This window comes from Myxocyprinus asiaticus, chromosome 5 (genome assembly GCF_019703515.2).
Source record: "Myxocyprinus asiaticus isolate MX2 ecotype Aquarium Trade chromosome 5, UBuf_Myxa_2, whole genome shotgun sequence".
In the NCBI taxonomy this organism is placed as follows: domain Eukaryota; kingdom Metazoa; phylum Chordata; class Actinopteri; order Cypriniformes; family Catostomidae; genus Myxocyprinus; species Myxocyprinus asiaticus.
Window position 1 is genome coordinate 39,198,973 of NC_059348.1, and position 16,132 is coordinate 39,215,104.

At 38.7% G+C, this 16,132-nt stretch overlaps 2 gene segments (V, D, J or C); both read right to left on the reverse strand.

Moving 5' to 3' along the window:
- Window positions 1-9,287: 9,287 nt before the first annotated feature.
- LOC127440366 (T cell receptor alpha variable 18-like) lies at window positions 9,288-9,970 on the reverse strand. The segment is given in 2 exon segments: window positions 9,288-9,770; window positions 9,866-9,970. Coding segments are annotated over 2 exon segments (420 nt in total).
- Window positions 9,971-14,300: 4,330 nt separating this feature from the next.
- Window positions 14,301-14,911, reverse strand: LOC127441188 (T-cell receptor alpha chain V region CTL-F3-like). The segment is given in 2 exon segments: window positions 14,301-14,704; window positions 14,869-14,911. Coding segments are annotated over 2 exon segments (447 nt in total).
- Between the last annotated feature and the right edge of the window lie 1,221 nt (window positions 14,912-16,132).

Consider the following 16,132-nt stretch of genomic DNA (forward strand, 5'->3'; position numbering starts at 1 on the left):
TGACCAAAAGTGCTGTTTTCCGTGTCGGTTAGTTGTTTACTGTGCAAATAGTTTCTCTACTTACCTCATTTCGTCCCGTTCAGTGTGATCTGTGGAGACCTGCTTGGAGGACGAGCAAGAGAAGCAGGGATTATCGCATTGATTAATTGACAGCATATTGAACGATTCAGCGCTAAAAGGAGCCAATATCTCCCCTCACATGATTTTTGCCTATATTCGCCAGTTACCCCCCAACACACACACACACACACACACGCACACACACACACACATATTCATGCCACGCTTTAGGAGCTCAATGATATTGCAATGAGCTGAAGAGTGGCTTGAGAGATGCTGCCTCCCTCTGAAACTATCAGCTAGTGTTGCTTTTTGACAGATTAACTTTAGAAAGATGACTGCTATACACATTATTTTTGCTCACATTTCGTAATATTTTTGTACAGTCTTTATTTTTCTCACCTGAATTTCCTCTGAGATATCGGTACTGGTATACACAAACAGAATTCAGTAGGCTTACAAATCACAATTGCAACTGTAGGGAGCCTCCAAAAAGGCTGGTGCCCTTGGGCCTTGCAGGTCCATCTGTCCCTGTGCTATGAATACTACAATAAAAGCAGCTCCAGGTTAATCTTGAACTTCAGATTGATTCAGGGTTTAATGCTCTATAATGGTCCTCTGCAAAGAGTTCTTAATTTTTATTTTATTTTATTTTTTATTGCATATAAACAATTTTAATTCAAATAACTTAATGTTTTATTTTTTTGTTGGTACAGTTGCAGGGGTATTGTTTATTTCAGAGTAGCATGTTTTTGTGTGGGTGCATGATGTGTTTAGTCACTGTGGACTTCAGAGCACAGTAGTACACAGCAGAATCAGACACACACAGATCCTGGATTGTCAGTTGAACTGTTCTTAATGTGGAGTCCAGTGTTGCAGAAAATCTCTTCTTAAATTCAGGCTCAGTTGTTCCTTCACCAAAAGCATGTTTGCTCAGCATGAATGTTGGTGATCTGTTCGGTAGCTTTTTGTACCAGAAGAGATATACATTTGTATTAGTGCTGGTATAATTACACGTTAAAGTCACTTGAGCGCCATCATTTCCAGTAATTTCACTTGAAAGCTGTTCAATCAGGTCTTGCCCCCAGCACACTGAAAATATAAATTTAACCATTAATAATTTACATATATTGAGTAACTCAAACACATACTAAAGTGTAAACAATGAAAGAATGTTCTTACCAAAATCATGTGCTGTTAAGATTAGAGCAATGATCACACATTTTGCCATTATTGAGTTAAAGAGGCAGAATATTTTCTAACTTTACTAATATATGTATATTCTTTGTTATCTAACTAACTATTCGGCCATATGTATTCTAACTAATGTGCCTCTCTGTCTTTACTGTAGCTGTCTGTTTTCTTTTCACACTTGTGACCATATTTTCAAGCCCTTAAGTGGTACACCCTGGCATTATGGATTTGGGATATGCTGACACCCTGTGGTGAATTCATGTATTTCGTGACAATGTCATTTTTAAAGATCAGCAAACTTGTTGAGCAGACTGAGCAGTGTCAGTTGAGGGATTGTGTCATCTGTGCCAGATGAATAGCTTATCTTTATGCGACATGGATGACACAGCCAGAGGTGTCACAGTTTACAATCTGAACAGAAGTCACATGTCTGGTCCACAGTCACCATATCAGCAATGAAATTGGTTACTTTTAATTCTTATTGGTGACAGTTATAAGTGAAGTAACTTATGGTTTATTCTTTTACTTTGGTTTTTATCAAATTGTATTGAAACAGTATTGAATGCACATTCACACACACACATTTGGCTGTGAAATATCTATCAAACAGAAGAACTTATTTCACACTGTTATTAATGTGCTGTATATTGAAAAACGTTGGGCTTCTTGGGATTGTTAAACACATTAACACAGTAGTGAATTATTTGTCTAAGGCCAGAACACTTACTTTCCCACTTTCATTACCAACTTTCATTTTATAGCTCTTTTTAACCTAATCGTATCCACACACAGGTGTTGTCACATTAATTGCCTGCCTTTTGTTTTCTCTGTTGTTTTGTTACTTTGTTTTACTATTTACACTGTTATTAGAACTGCATATGGATCTTAACACTCCTGCCGCGGTGTCCTCACTACAGAAGACTTCGCCAGACTTAGATCCAGCAGCTTTCCAACAGTTACACGTGCTTGTTTCAGCACAAGCAGCCATGCTTAATCACCATCAGCAGCTGTGCAAGCTCACCTCAATCACGGAAGAACTCTTTAAATCTGTGCTGCCAAACCCGCAAGTATCTGGAAAGGGGGTTTCCACTAACAACTCTGCCTGCAGCACAATGCACTCTGCAACCGTTGTTTATCCTCGACTCTTGCTACTCTTGTAAGTGTCAAGGATTTCTCTTACAATGTGAGCTTATTCTGTCTCAACTACCTCTAATGTATCCCAATGATGAAGCTCGTGTTTCCTTCATTGTATCATTGCTGTCAGGAAAAGCACTAGACTGGGCTATGGCAGTTTGGAGTCATGAAAGCATTTTAAAGTGTTCCTTGTTTCACTTCCTAACTCGTTTACGGGAGGTTATTGAGCATTCTGAGGGTGGGAAGGACCTGGGTGGACTTCTATTGAGTTTAAAACGGGGGAAGAAGTCTGTTGCTGAATTTGCCTTATCCTTCCGCACGTTAACACTTTGAAGCTGTTGTTCCGTCAGGGGTTAAATCCTGATTCAATCAATCTGAGCTAGCATGTCGTGATGAGGGGAGATCTCTCAATGAATTCATCAAACTAGCCATTCGCCTGGATAATCTGATCAAAGCCTGTCGTCCAGTCAGTTCTCCACAGTCACTTCACTCTAACATTGCTGCAACCAGTCATCACGAGCCCATGCAAGTGGGTCTTTCTTCTCTCTCCTCTGAGGAACGATGACACCATCTCCGAGAGAGATTATGTATCTACTGCAGACAGTCGGGACATTTATTGGCTGCCTGCCCAACTCGCGGCAGTGAGTTCAGAACTTCCAAATTTAATTCTTATTCTCGTTTGAACTTTCTGTCATGTTGCATGTTCAAAACAGTGAACATCAGTTGTCTGCCATTTTAGATTCAGGGGCTGCAGATAACGTCATTGACCTGGCTCTTGCCATGAGTCTTAATGTCTTTTGTCCCATGTGTCCCACCTTTACATGTCTCAGTGCTAGATGGACGACCCCTGGGCTCTGGCAAGATTCAACAAATCAGCCAACCCTTTCATCTTCAAGTTGGACTCTTTCATCATGAGGAAATTCAGTTCCTCGTCACTCATTCTCCTAAGAACCAGATGGTTCTTGGCCTGCCATGGCTGAGACTTCACAACCCTGAGATCTCCTGGAGAGATGGACAAATCACTCATTGGAGTGCTTCCTGTTTCCAGTCTTGCCTCAACCTTCCTGAACCCATCTCTCTCCCTCCTGTTAGCACCATGACAATCCTCCCTGAAAAGGAGAGTTCGATCCTACCACATTGTTATTCGGATCTCCAGGAGGCATTCAGCAAAGCCAAGGCTACTCAGCTTCCTCCTCACCGTTCCTGCGATTGTGCCATTGACCTTCTGCCAGGCTCCTCTCCTCCACGCAGATGGATGTACCCCTTATCTGAACCTGAGACTAAAGCCATGGAGGAGTACATTTTGGAATCTCTTGAAAAAGGATTCATTCAACCATCCACTTCTCCTGTTTCTGCTGCTTTCTTCTTCATAGAAAAGAAGGATGGGGGTCTTCATCCATGCATTGACTATCGAGGCCTGAACTCAGTCACCATCAAATATCGCTATCCTATCCCTCTGGTACCAGCAGCGTTAAGATCTACACCAAATTGGATCTTCGTAATGCCTACAATTTAATCCTCATCTGGGAGGGGGATGAATGGAAGACTGCCTTTTCTACACAAACTGGCCACTATGAATACCAGGTAATGCCTTTTGCACTTTCCAATAGTCCATCTGTCTTCCAAGCCTTTGTAAATGACATATTTTGTGATCTCATTGGCAAATGGGTTATAGTATATATAGATGACATTCTTATATACTCTTCTTCCCTCGACGAGCACATTCAACATGTCAGAGAGGTGCTCAACCGCAACATCAACTCTATGCCAAGATAGAGAAATGTGAGTTTCATCAGCCTACCATCTCTTTTCTGGGATCTGTCATCTCTCCTGAGGGGGTCATCATGGACTCTTAGAAGCTACAAGCCATGCTGCAGTGGCCACTACCTGTGTCAGTCAAAGAACTGCGCTTCCTTTTTTTTGCCAACTTCTACAGATGATTCATTCGAGGTTTCAGCTCAGTGGCTGCTCCACTCACCTCACTGCTCTGTGGTAAAGCCCAGAAACTTAACTGGACACCCCCTGCTCGTCAAGCCTTCGATAACCTCAAACGTTTCTTCACTACTGCCCCCATTCTCCATCATTCAGACCCCACTCGACCCTTTGTGCTGGAAGTGGATGCCTCTGACTCAGGAGTTGGTGCACTACTCTCCCAACGACAAGGATCTCCCACCAAACTTCATCCCTGTGCCTTCTACTCATGCAAGTTATCTGCTGCGGAGAGAAACTACGATGTCGGCAACCGAGAACTTTTAGCCATGAAGGTGGATTTCGAGGAGTGGAGACATTGGCTAGAGGGAGCTCATCATCCTTTTCTGGTAATCACAGATCATCGCAACCTGGAATAAATTCAGTCTGCTAAATGCTTAAATCCTCGTCAGGCTCGATGGTCCCTCTTCATCTCCAGGTTCAATTTCACCATCACCTTTCGACCTGGCACCAAAGCCGAAGCCCTGTCTCGTATTTATGGGTCCACTACTGGCAACAACCCTGTGACTTCCATTATCCCACCTACTCTCATTGTCACTCCCGTACAATGGGACATAATGGCAGACATCACCCAAGCTCAGAACCAAGAACCCACTCCCGCTGACTGCCCTCCAGATAAGGTCTTTGTTCCCAACTCCTTACGCAACAGAGTACTACAGTGGGTTCATGACTCGGCCTGCTCGGGACACTCAAGCTACTTGCAGGTTAGTGCAAAACTGGTTTTGGTGGGAGAACCTAGCGACTGAGGTTGCTGACTATGTAAAAACTGCAATGTGTGTGCCACCTCTAAATCTATTCGACAGCTCCCATCTGGTCTCCTTCAGCCTCTACCTGCCCCTCGACATCCTTGGTCCCATATCGCTGTAGATTTCGTCACAGATCTACCCAACTCTCAAGGTTTTACTACCATCTTAACCGTGGTGGACCGCTTCTCTAAGGCCTGTAGATTCATCCCTCTGCCCAAGCTCCCCTCATCTATGGAATGTGCTGAGAACCTGTTTCAGTACGTCTTCCACTTGTATGGCCTACCCGAAGACATTGTCTCCGACCGTGGTCCCCAATTCACCTCCTGAGTCTGGTCTGCATTCTTCAAATTGCTCAACGTCAATGTGAGTCTAACCTCTGGTTACCATCCTCAATCCAATGGTCAAGCCGAACGTCTAAATCAGGACCTTGGTAAATTCCTCTGGGCCTACTGTCAAGTCAACCAGCATGACTGGAGCCGTTTCCTGCCCTGGGCAGAATATGCTCAGAACTCACTGTTCAAATCAGCTACCGGAACCACGCCTTTCAAGTGCATCCTAGGTTTTCAACCCCCACTCTTTCCCTGGTCCGTGGAGCCATCCGATGTACTGCAGTCGACGACTGGATGCAGCGCAGTGAGGCTATCTGGGATCAAGCTCACATCCACTTACAGCATGCCATTTGCCGACAGAGTGAACAGGCCAATCTCCATCGGCGCCCTGGCCCTAACTATGCTCCTGGACAATGGGTTTGGCTATCTACCTGAGATCTTCGTCTGCGACTCCCGTGCAAGAAACTAAGTCCCAGGTATGTTTGTCCTTTCAAGATTCTTCGTCAAATAAATCCTGTATCATTCAAACACCAGCTCCCTGCTAATTACAATGTTTCCCCCACCTTTCATGTTTCCCGCTCAAACCCACGACGGCTCCGAGAGAGGAGGGCCCTCAAGACCCCCAGAGACCCCTTCCATTCCTCATTGATGGAGAGGAAGCTTTTCGGGTACACAAGCTCCTAGACTCTCAACGCCGTGGTCGGACGCTTCAATACCTGGTTGACTGGGAGGGCTACGGCCCTGAGGAGCATTCCTGGACGAACTCGGAGGACATTCTAGACCCTGCTCTCATCACTGAATTCCATCACAATTTTCCTAATCGTCCCGCTCCCAGAGGTCGAGGTAGACCCCAACGCAGACAACCTCCTCACGTCAGGAGCCGTTCGCGCGCGGGTGGGGGGGGGTGCCTGCTACCTCTCCTGTAAGCCGTCAGAGGTCACCATCCCCGGAGTATTAACATCTCATGAACTACATTTCCCATAATCCTCCGCTCGGACTGATTACTCTCACACTTGTTTCACATTAACTCTGGTTATTTAAGTTCCCTATTTTCTCGCATTCAGTGCGAAGTCTTGTTTGCCTTGTCAACATTTCTGAGCGTTATTTACCCATCCTGTTTTCCCTGTGTTTTAACTCCTGCCTGTTTCTCATATTTCCCAGCCTGCTTGTGAGTTTTGTGGATTTATTGCCTGTTTACTGGATTACCCTTCTGCCTATCGGATTTACTTGGTTTGCCTTTCTGGACTGTTTGCCTGTGTACCGAACCACTGCCTGCCTTTTGTTTTCTCTGTTTTGTTACTTTGTTTTATTATTTATACTGTTATTAAAACTGCATATGGATCTTAACACCCCTGCCTCGGCGTCCTCGCTACAGGATGAATGTCATGTAGTTTATTGAAACCGAGGATCAGAGGGGGTCCCAGTACCACTCCATATCAGGGCATCTTTCCAAATTAAATACTGAGTTTCTACTTTAAGATACTGTCTATACCATGCAGTGAAGTACATAATTAAGTAATACAAACAGCAATTGTTACTTCGTAACATAACTGCTGTTTGTATTATATGAGCAGTTCAGTGTCACAGGCTCTCCTTTTCTACTGATGACATTTGCAGCACTGGTCCACAGCCATCACACCTGCAAACAGTAGTTTTTGGAGCTTCTCCACTAGAACAAATCACATTTTCTCTTGAATGTTTCGCTCAGTAAATTCAAAACCATATCTTCTAATCATTCTGTAAAACATAAAGCATTTTATGATGCAAAATATTTACAAAAGATGTTGGTAGGGTCATACTGCAAGGAGGACATTATTCAAAATGTTGATATTAAGAATCCAAGAAAGTATAATGTCTATAGGCACAATATTTCTGCATATAACAAGTCTCATTTTCTTTTCCTCTGCCACTCCATAAAATATTAGCCTGTTTTTTACTAGCACTATTTTGATCACAAAGGTCTAAAAAAATACTTTTCTTATCTAAAACATGCATTGGCTAAATGTATGCTATACATTGTGTGCAGAAAATATGAAATATTAGTAAACATTTTTAACATCTATGCACTGACACTGCAGACTGACTCATTTTGATGAGCTACCTGCTCGACTCTCTCACACACCCACCTATGTCGTCATAGAAACACACATACTAGATGCATGCCTAAAATTTTCTGCTCACTGTATCTTTATAAACTTTACAGATGAATGCATTAAAATCATATACTGCAAATTAATTTGTATACCGGAAAATATATATATATATATATATATATATATATATCGTGCAGCCCCACTGGCTGTCTGTGCAGTTATACTAGCATTTTAAAATCCTGCTCATCTAATCCACTCTCTTACCTGGCATAGTCACTCAAATTCAAATGTGTCTTCCTCAAGAGGGCACTTACTTCCAGTAAAGCAGAATCTTCCATTAGGCCGCATACAAAACTCAGGCCCTTTTTTGACTTAGTCTTTGAAAGGAAACAATTGTACATTAAAAGTATGCTGGTTTAAATCTACTAGTTCAAAGGATTGGACCAAAGATACAAATGGAAATACACCGTAATCACAAACGACTGTGATTGGTGTATCCTGAACAGGGCTGAGAAAAGTAACAGGTGTCACGTGACTACACCTTTATGCGACAGAAGCTGTCAGACAATAATTTACACATGAATAATGATACTGAGAATTTTTAATAGTCATTAAAATGGAAATAAAAAGCATTTTATAAATTTTAAGTGTTTCCTAAGTGGTAAAACTGCCCAAAAGTTAGTCAAGACATTTTTGATTTTCTGAAAGTTGATAGGAACATGTCCCTATCATCCCTACCTAAATCTATGCCTGTGCTGTTTGGAATTGCTCTTTGTACCAGAATAGATATGCATTTGCTGCACAAAGTGTATAAAAAGTGTATCTGCACAGTAAAGTCATTTGATCTCCCAGAATTATTTCTCTTAAAGGCTGTTCAACACTGTCTTGAACCCTGCACACAGAAAATACATTGAGCAATCAATAAATTAAGTAACTGACACAGATATATAAGAGGAAATTGTTGAGAGGGAATAGTTTAAAGGAAGAGTTCACCCAAACATAATTCTCTTATCGTTTACTTGCCCTTATGCCGCCTCAAACTCACTCACACTTTCTTTCTTCTACAGAACACAAACAAAGATTTTTTGAAATATTTGATTTGTTTCTCACCCAAAGCTATCATTTCGCTCCAGAAGACATTAATTAAGCCACTCAGATCATATGGATTACCTTTATACTTTAAGTTTTGGACCCCATTGATTTACATTGTATGGACTAAAAACACCTCAAACATCCTTCAAAAAATCTTTGTTTGTGTTCAACAGAATATGTGGTGCATCTAACCATCTTCTGGTTTCCTAAAAGCATTACAATTTATATTACATTTAAAAATCATTTTTAGTTTATTTTGTTTTATTTTATATTAACTGTAAGAGTATTGTTTTTTAAATCATCCCTTAAATTAGGATCATTATTTCCTCTAAAAATTAATTTAGAAGGCTATAAGAATGTGCTATTTAATAACTGCTTTTGAAAACAAATAGTTTGAAAAGTGCACTAGAGAGGTAGTTTATTGCATACATATGTATGGGTGTTTGTTGTTAGTGACATAACCATCCTGTCTGTCACATATTCACAAAACAAATTTACACTTAGTCCAATAAATATGATATACAAATGCTGGTTACAAAATTAAAACATTTTAAAGAAGTTTCACACAAGAATACAAAGATAACTTAGTGCACTTAGACATTTATTACAAGAAATTTCAGTCAATCAAATTCACTCTGCATACTGTACCACTACAAGAATTAAGAAAATGTTTTTAATTGCTTAATTTAAAGGTTTCTCTAAATAATATGTATGTTCTTGTCATGTGAGCTAACAGAAGTCAATGGAATGTGGATTTACACCATGTCATAAGATTAGGTGCTTCCTCTGTTTTTGAATGAGTGCTGAATATGCTGTGATCACTGTGGGCTTCATAGCACAGTAGTACACAGCAGAATCAGACACACGCAGATCCTTGATTGTTAGTGGAACTGATTCTGATGACTTTATCGCTTCAGAGTGAAATCTCTCTTGGAACTCTGTGCCATTCTCTCCTGCTCCATATGTATTTCTCATCAGGATGTACTTAGGAAAATCATTTGCTCTCTGGATGTACCAGAAGAACTCTGTTTGTCCAGCAGCTGTTTTGTATTTACATTGTAACGTTACTGATCCTCCTTCAAACTCAGTGATTTGTTTTTCTGGCTGATCAACTTTCTCTTCTCCATGACACTCTGTAAAGGCATAAGAAAACAATTTTAACTTGGCCTCTAATTGTGCTAAGAAACTGTTTAAAATAATTAGGAAATGATACATTTGTCCTACTTACCACAACAGATTGATGCAAAAATGAACAACTTCAACAACCAAAGTGTCATCATTTTTATGTGGTGTCTGAAACAAGAGGAACAGAAAAATAAGACAGTCAGTTCTGTCAGTGAGCAATGGGGTGTTTAAAATCATGGGAGAGGAGTTTGAAGCAATTCCAGAGAGTATTGTCAACGTGTTTACAGTGCCCTCTTCAGGACTTTTTTTTTGTATTTTTTGTATTTTTTTTTTTTTTACTGTCATTTCTTTCTTTCTGTTTCAAAACATACATTATGTCATACAGGGTTGGGAGGGTTACTTTTGAAATGTATTCCACTACAGATTAAAGAATACATGCTGTAAAATGTAATTTGTAACATATTTCGTTAGATTACTCAAGGTCAGTAACGTATTCTAAATACTTTGGATTACTTCTTCAGCAATGGTAGATTTTTTAATTTGTTTTGACTATAAAAACTCTGCCAGTACAGTAAGACAAAATACACATGTTAAAAATACATTCTCTGAAAAACCTAAATATCTTATGCAGTGTTGTTTCTTAAACAAGATAAATCAAATTGATCTTTTTTTTTTTTAAGGACTTTTAGATATTTTTACAGGAAAACAGCACAAAAATTATTATCAAGAATACGATTTTTGCCCTAATATCAAAGGTCTTACTAGAAAGAAAGAAATTATGATCCAACATGAATTTTCTTGATAAAAAATATATTATTGTGCCTGGTAACATGCGCATGTAAAATGGCTAGAAATAGCATTTTAGCTTAGCGTAAAGCTGACAATTTACACAAGGTTTATTTCTACTTCTGCTCCAGACTTACTTCAAACTTACTTCTCTGTCTGCTCGTATGAATGTAACACATCATAAGAAAGTGTTTCAGCGCTGTTCAAATGCACTTTGGATGGCATCATTAATATGTATAAATATTTTCCATCTGAAAGAAATGAAACAAATGACAATAAAATGCAAAGTAATCTCTTCAGTAATCAAAATACGTTTTGAATGTAACTGTATTCTAATTACCAATGATTTAAATTGTAACTGTAGTGGAATACAAATACTAATATTTTGTATTTTAAAATATGTAATCCGTTACATATATTCTGTTACTCCCCAACCCTGGTCATAGATATTCAGTCAGTGTTCCTTATTATAGGCTACCTATCCCTTTTGGGCCTAAGCTGGTCAGCCTATGTTGGTCTACCAGCCTGATCAGACTGGTCTGTTGGCTGGTTTTAGAGAGTTTTGGGGCACTTTTCCGCTGGTCAGTCTGAAAGACCAGCCTTAACCAGCTAAGACCACCAAACCATGTTGGGTTTTTTTTCTGCAGGGATGACAAAACATCCATACCACACTCAGAACAAGATTTAACATGTGTCCAGTGCCAAAAATGTTACATTAGATAGAATACACTTTCAACACTTAAACACAAATGATCATACATACTGGTACCGTACATTCACATTCTATTCATGTGTATACAGTGACAGGAAAATGTTTATTTTACCCTTCAATATTTATGACATACAGTATAGCTGTCCTTCCTTGCTCAAAATATAAGAAACAGAAAGTTTACATATGCCAGATTTAGAGGAATGTTTGAATGTGAACTCCACAGACATCGAGAATCATTCACATTGTATCAGATGACAGAGCAGACTACTAATCCACTGTGAAGCACATATTACATGTAGATTATTTATTTATATAATTAAATCACAGCATTTGCGCTTTAATCTCAACTCAACTTTATTTATATAGCATTTAAAACAACAGAGCTGACAAAAGTGCTTCACAGTTATAAAATGTAAAACAAAACATCATAACAACATTTCAAAATTACCACATACACAAACACCAGTAATCTAAAATTAATTTGTCAGACTCAAAGGCCAGTGTAAAGAGATGAGCTTTCAGACGTGACTTAAAATTCACTGATCACACTGTGGTGACGTGAACTGTTTATCTGGAAAAGTGAAGCTTCCGGCAAAAAAACACACATCATTATAAAAGCACGATTTATAATAATGGTGCATTCACGTCATGTAGGAATTACTGTAATTACAAGATGGGAACTCAGAGGTTCTACTCGGAGCCGTTCACGTCCTCAGATCTTGTAAGTTATTAGTTTCCATAGAAACACTTATAACGGCAACACGGCTTTGTATTTGATAACAGTAAAATGTTTATCACGTCAGTTATTCACCTCTATATGCTTTAAGAACAAAAAGAAATGCTCCAGGCATCAACGGCACAATAATATAATAGCATATTAAACAGAAATATATTCACTACCTTTAATTGTTTCAGCCATTGCATTTTACCACTTTTCAACCATAGGGCCGAATGGTTCTGAATATGGAACGTAACGGTTACAGTAGCATTTCCACTGGAGCACGGTTTGGCACAGCACGATTATAAACCCTTCTTGGCCCGGAATTCTCAGCACGGTTAGCTAACTGAACTCAACCGTGCTGGTAGAGTGGGTTTAGTACTTGGCGACTCGTTTAGTGTATCTTCATAATTTTATTACGATGGTTTAACTAGTATTGTAGCCTACATTTATTTTTCTACATATCTTTTTCATCAGGGAAGTAGATTACTAGCTCATTTAAACTTAAAATACATCAATATATTCTCATATACTATGTTCATATAATACTTATATAATACTTTGTCAATAAACATCCTTTAAGCTAGTCTGGGAACTTTTACACTTCTGCATGTTTGTTTACAGTGGCAAACACAAGCCCTGCACAAATAATGGTAAACCTCAATTTACTTTACTTTTTGCGACATGGTCCGTGTCTTTGTTGTTTGTTAGCAGAGTAAAACCAGGGAAAAAACAGTCCTAAAAACTGGAATATGCGATCATCCTCCATAGTGCGCAGCACTCGCTCCAATGTTTACCTCTTACGCAGATCTGTTACGTACATTCTACTGATTTCATGGCACCACAGTGGAAAAAGAAAGCGTAACCAAGCCAACTGGCCCGAATCGGCACAGAACGGTACAGTTTTGTGACAAGAACTGTTCGGCCCTATGGTGGAAAAGTGGCTATTGGTTCTTTTCACATGACATCATGACTGTCAAGTTGGAGCTTTCATAAGCCGCTTTCCACCATCCAGCCGAAAAGTTCTTGTTGCAAAACCGTACCTTTCCATGCAGATCTGGGCTCTTGTTGAGTACAGTTAACTAATGGTGCAGAGAATTCCGGGCCAAGAACTATAATCATGCCGTGCCGAACCGTGCTCCAGTGGAAATGCTGGTGTTACCGTTCTGTACCGCGCTTAGAACCATTCAGCCTGATTGTGGAAAAGTGGCTATACAATTCCGAGTTTACAACTTGTAATTTTAAATAATAATACTTAAGCAATATATCACAAGCAAGACTACTAAATGAAAATGTAAAATATGGAGTTCTGGAAAATAATAATTATTAAACTATAATTATTAAAATAACTATTAAATGATTAAAAATAACTAAACTGGTGTGTTCAATAGCACATTATCATATTAGCATATTTTTGCTGTGGTATCGAAATTGGTATTGAGAACTGTGAAATTTCACTGGTATTGGTACCGACTACTGAAATTTTGGTACCCTGACAAAACTAACCATATAAATACACTTTAATATCCTGATGTGAATATTTTTTTTTATGTTCTGAATAACATTTTATTTTATCTCCACATTTATGATTTAATTTTATTTTTATTGATGAGTACAGACGAAGTACTTGATGTAGTCAAATGAAAATGAGGATCAAAGGGGTCTTAATTCCAATCCTTGATCATTCAGATTTATATTAAATTGTGAGTTTTTTATTAGTTTGCTGCCTGTACTAATAAAGCCAAACAAAATCACTATTTGCCTCATGTGAGCAATTCAGTTTTACATGGTCTCCTTCATTATTAATGAGAGTGATTTCTTTGTCTGGTCTAATCTTGTCCAAAGATAACACACCTAAAAAAAATAGCATAAAAACTGTCAGTGGAACAAATTAAGACAAATATCTCTGATCTGAAATTGAGACATGGCCAAATGTGGCATTATGATTTTTGAACAATCTTTGAGGTAAAAATAAATAAACACACACAGTGTCATAATGAGAATCAGCAGCAGATAACTGTCCATGCTGGGTCAGTACCAGATCAGTGCTGTGTTAATGTTTTCAGCACTCTAATCTGTTAGTATTCTCCATCTCTGTGTGCTAATGCAGGAAATCATTGAAGGATTTCCTGTTCTCTGTTGTATGCTTGTTGGATGTCTTCTGTTCTAATGACAATTATTTCTTACACTCTTGGTCTGATTCTATCACTGTTAAATATAACTGCAGTTTGTAATATATTGCTAAATAAACTTCTCTTTGATTGTCAACCTCCAATATTGATTAACCTGGTGTAATTTAATTACATCAAGTGGTTTATAGCACTAAAGAAAAAGAACTTGAAGAAGGGGGTTTGGGTGTTTCCATAAACTTGTATGAGGAGTTTTATTGCTCAGGAGGTTTTTGTACAGTGTAGATGAGATTTCTGTCATTGTGGGCTTCAGTGCGCAGTAGTACAGTGCAGAGTCTTTTACTTCAGCAGGAAAGATCTCCAGGTGCACAAGATTGTTGCCTTTATCAACTTTCGGCTGAAGACGGGGAACAGGGTCACTTGTGCTTCCCTGTAGATAAATCCAAACCAGGAATTCAGGTTTGGATCTCGGATAATGGCGGTACCATTGCAGGTTATTTACAACTCCTTCATATTTACATGAAAGAGTGACCTTTTCTCCCTCATATGCAATTGCCTTGTTCTCCAGTGGTGTTATTGTCTCTGCAAATGTGTCCCCTGCAAATCATAATAGAAAAGAATTTAAAACAACCTGTTCTTAAACAATGTACAGCAAAAGTAAATTAAAATATACAGTAAAAGTATATATCCAGACATAATGCAAAACTACTTCTTGGACATTGTTTGTCCGAATAACTAAAAGACAAATTTCACTGACTTACTTTGAATCAACAATAGCAGAAGCAGAGCACAAAGAATCCTCATGTTTGCGCTTTGAGAGGTAAATTAATTTGAGTGAGTAGTTTGCTCTTTTTCAAATCTCAGCAGACTCCTCCTCTCTGTCAGTGCAACTGCAGTGAATGAGAATCCAGCATTCAAATCATTACAGCTCTGGATGATCAACATCTTCTTAATATGATAAAAAGAAAGCTGTAGCAGTACATTTCTTTTCTTGTGGCATTTTATTAAGCATGATATAAAGCCCATAAAATATCCATTATGTTGGTAATTGGGCTACTGTATTATCCCATGTCAGAATCATCTAAATTCGAAGGGGATTATTTATAACTGTCAATAGCTGTAATCAGTGTGTAATATAAACTTAGTGATTTACCAGTTTTCATATTCATGTTTATACAGTATATTCATGCTAGTTATTAGTTGTTCCATAATTGGTAATGTGTCTCCATGAGCTCCACTTTATTTGTATGAGTGTTGAAGGTGCTTTGATCACTGTGGGCTTCAGAGCACAGTAGTACACAGCAGAATCAGACAGATATTGATCCTGGATTGCCAGTGGAACTGTTCTTAATGTGGAGTCCAGTGTTGCAGAAAATCTCTCTTAAAATCAGGCTCAGTTGTTCCTTTACTAAAAGTATATTCACTCAAAATAATTATTGGTGATCGGTTTGGCAGCTATTTGTACCAGAAGAGATATGCATCTTTTGTAGTGCTAGTATAATTACACTTTAGAAAAACGTGATCTACTTCACTTGCAGTCATTTCCCTTGTAGGTTGCTCAACCATTCTGTCCCCAGCACACTGGAAAAAATATTGTAAAAATTAATCATTAACATTAATTATTTGGAAAGTAAATCTAAACAGGCATTAACAGAAACAGAAAATGCTCTTACCATAAAAATGTGTTGTGAAAAACAGAAATCAAAGCCCATCTAAACATAGTTACTCTGTGGGGTAACAGAACAGAAGATTTCATTCATCTGTGCTTATCTCACAGAGCTCTACTTTAAACATTCAAATACTTGAAACATTTAAATCATCTTACTTACACAACCTACTCTTACATGAAGAGATCAATGCTGTCACCTTGCGGATGAAGTGTGAAAGTTCCAAACTGGTGTTATTTTGGAAACCCTGAGCAATTCTTTACTAAATTAATGTTAGCCTAAAATGTTTCTTTGTTTTTAAAGTTAATGCTTTCTTCTTTCTAAACTAAACATCTCTCTCTCTCTCTCTCTCTCTCTC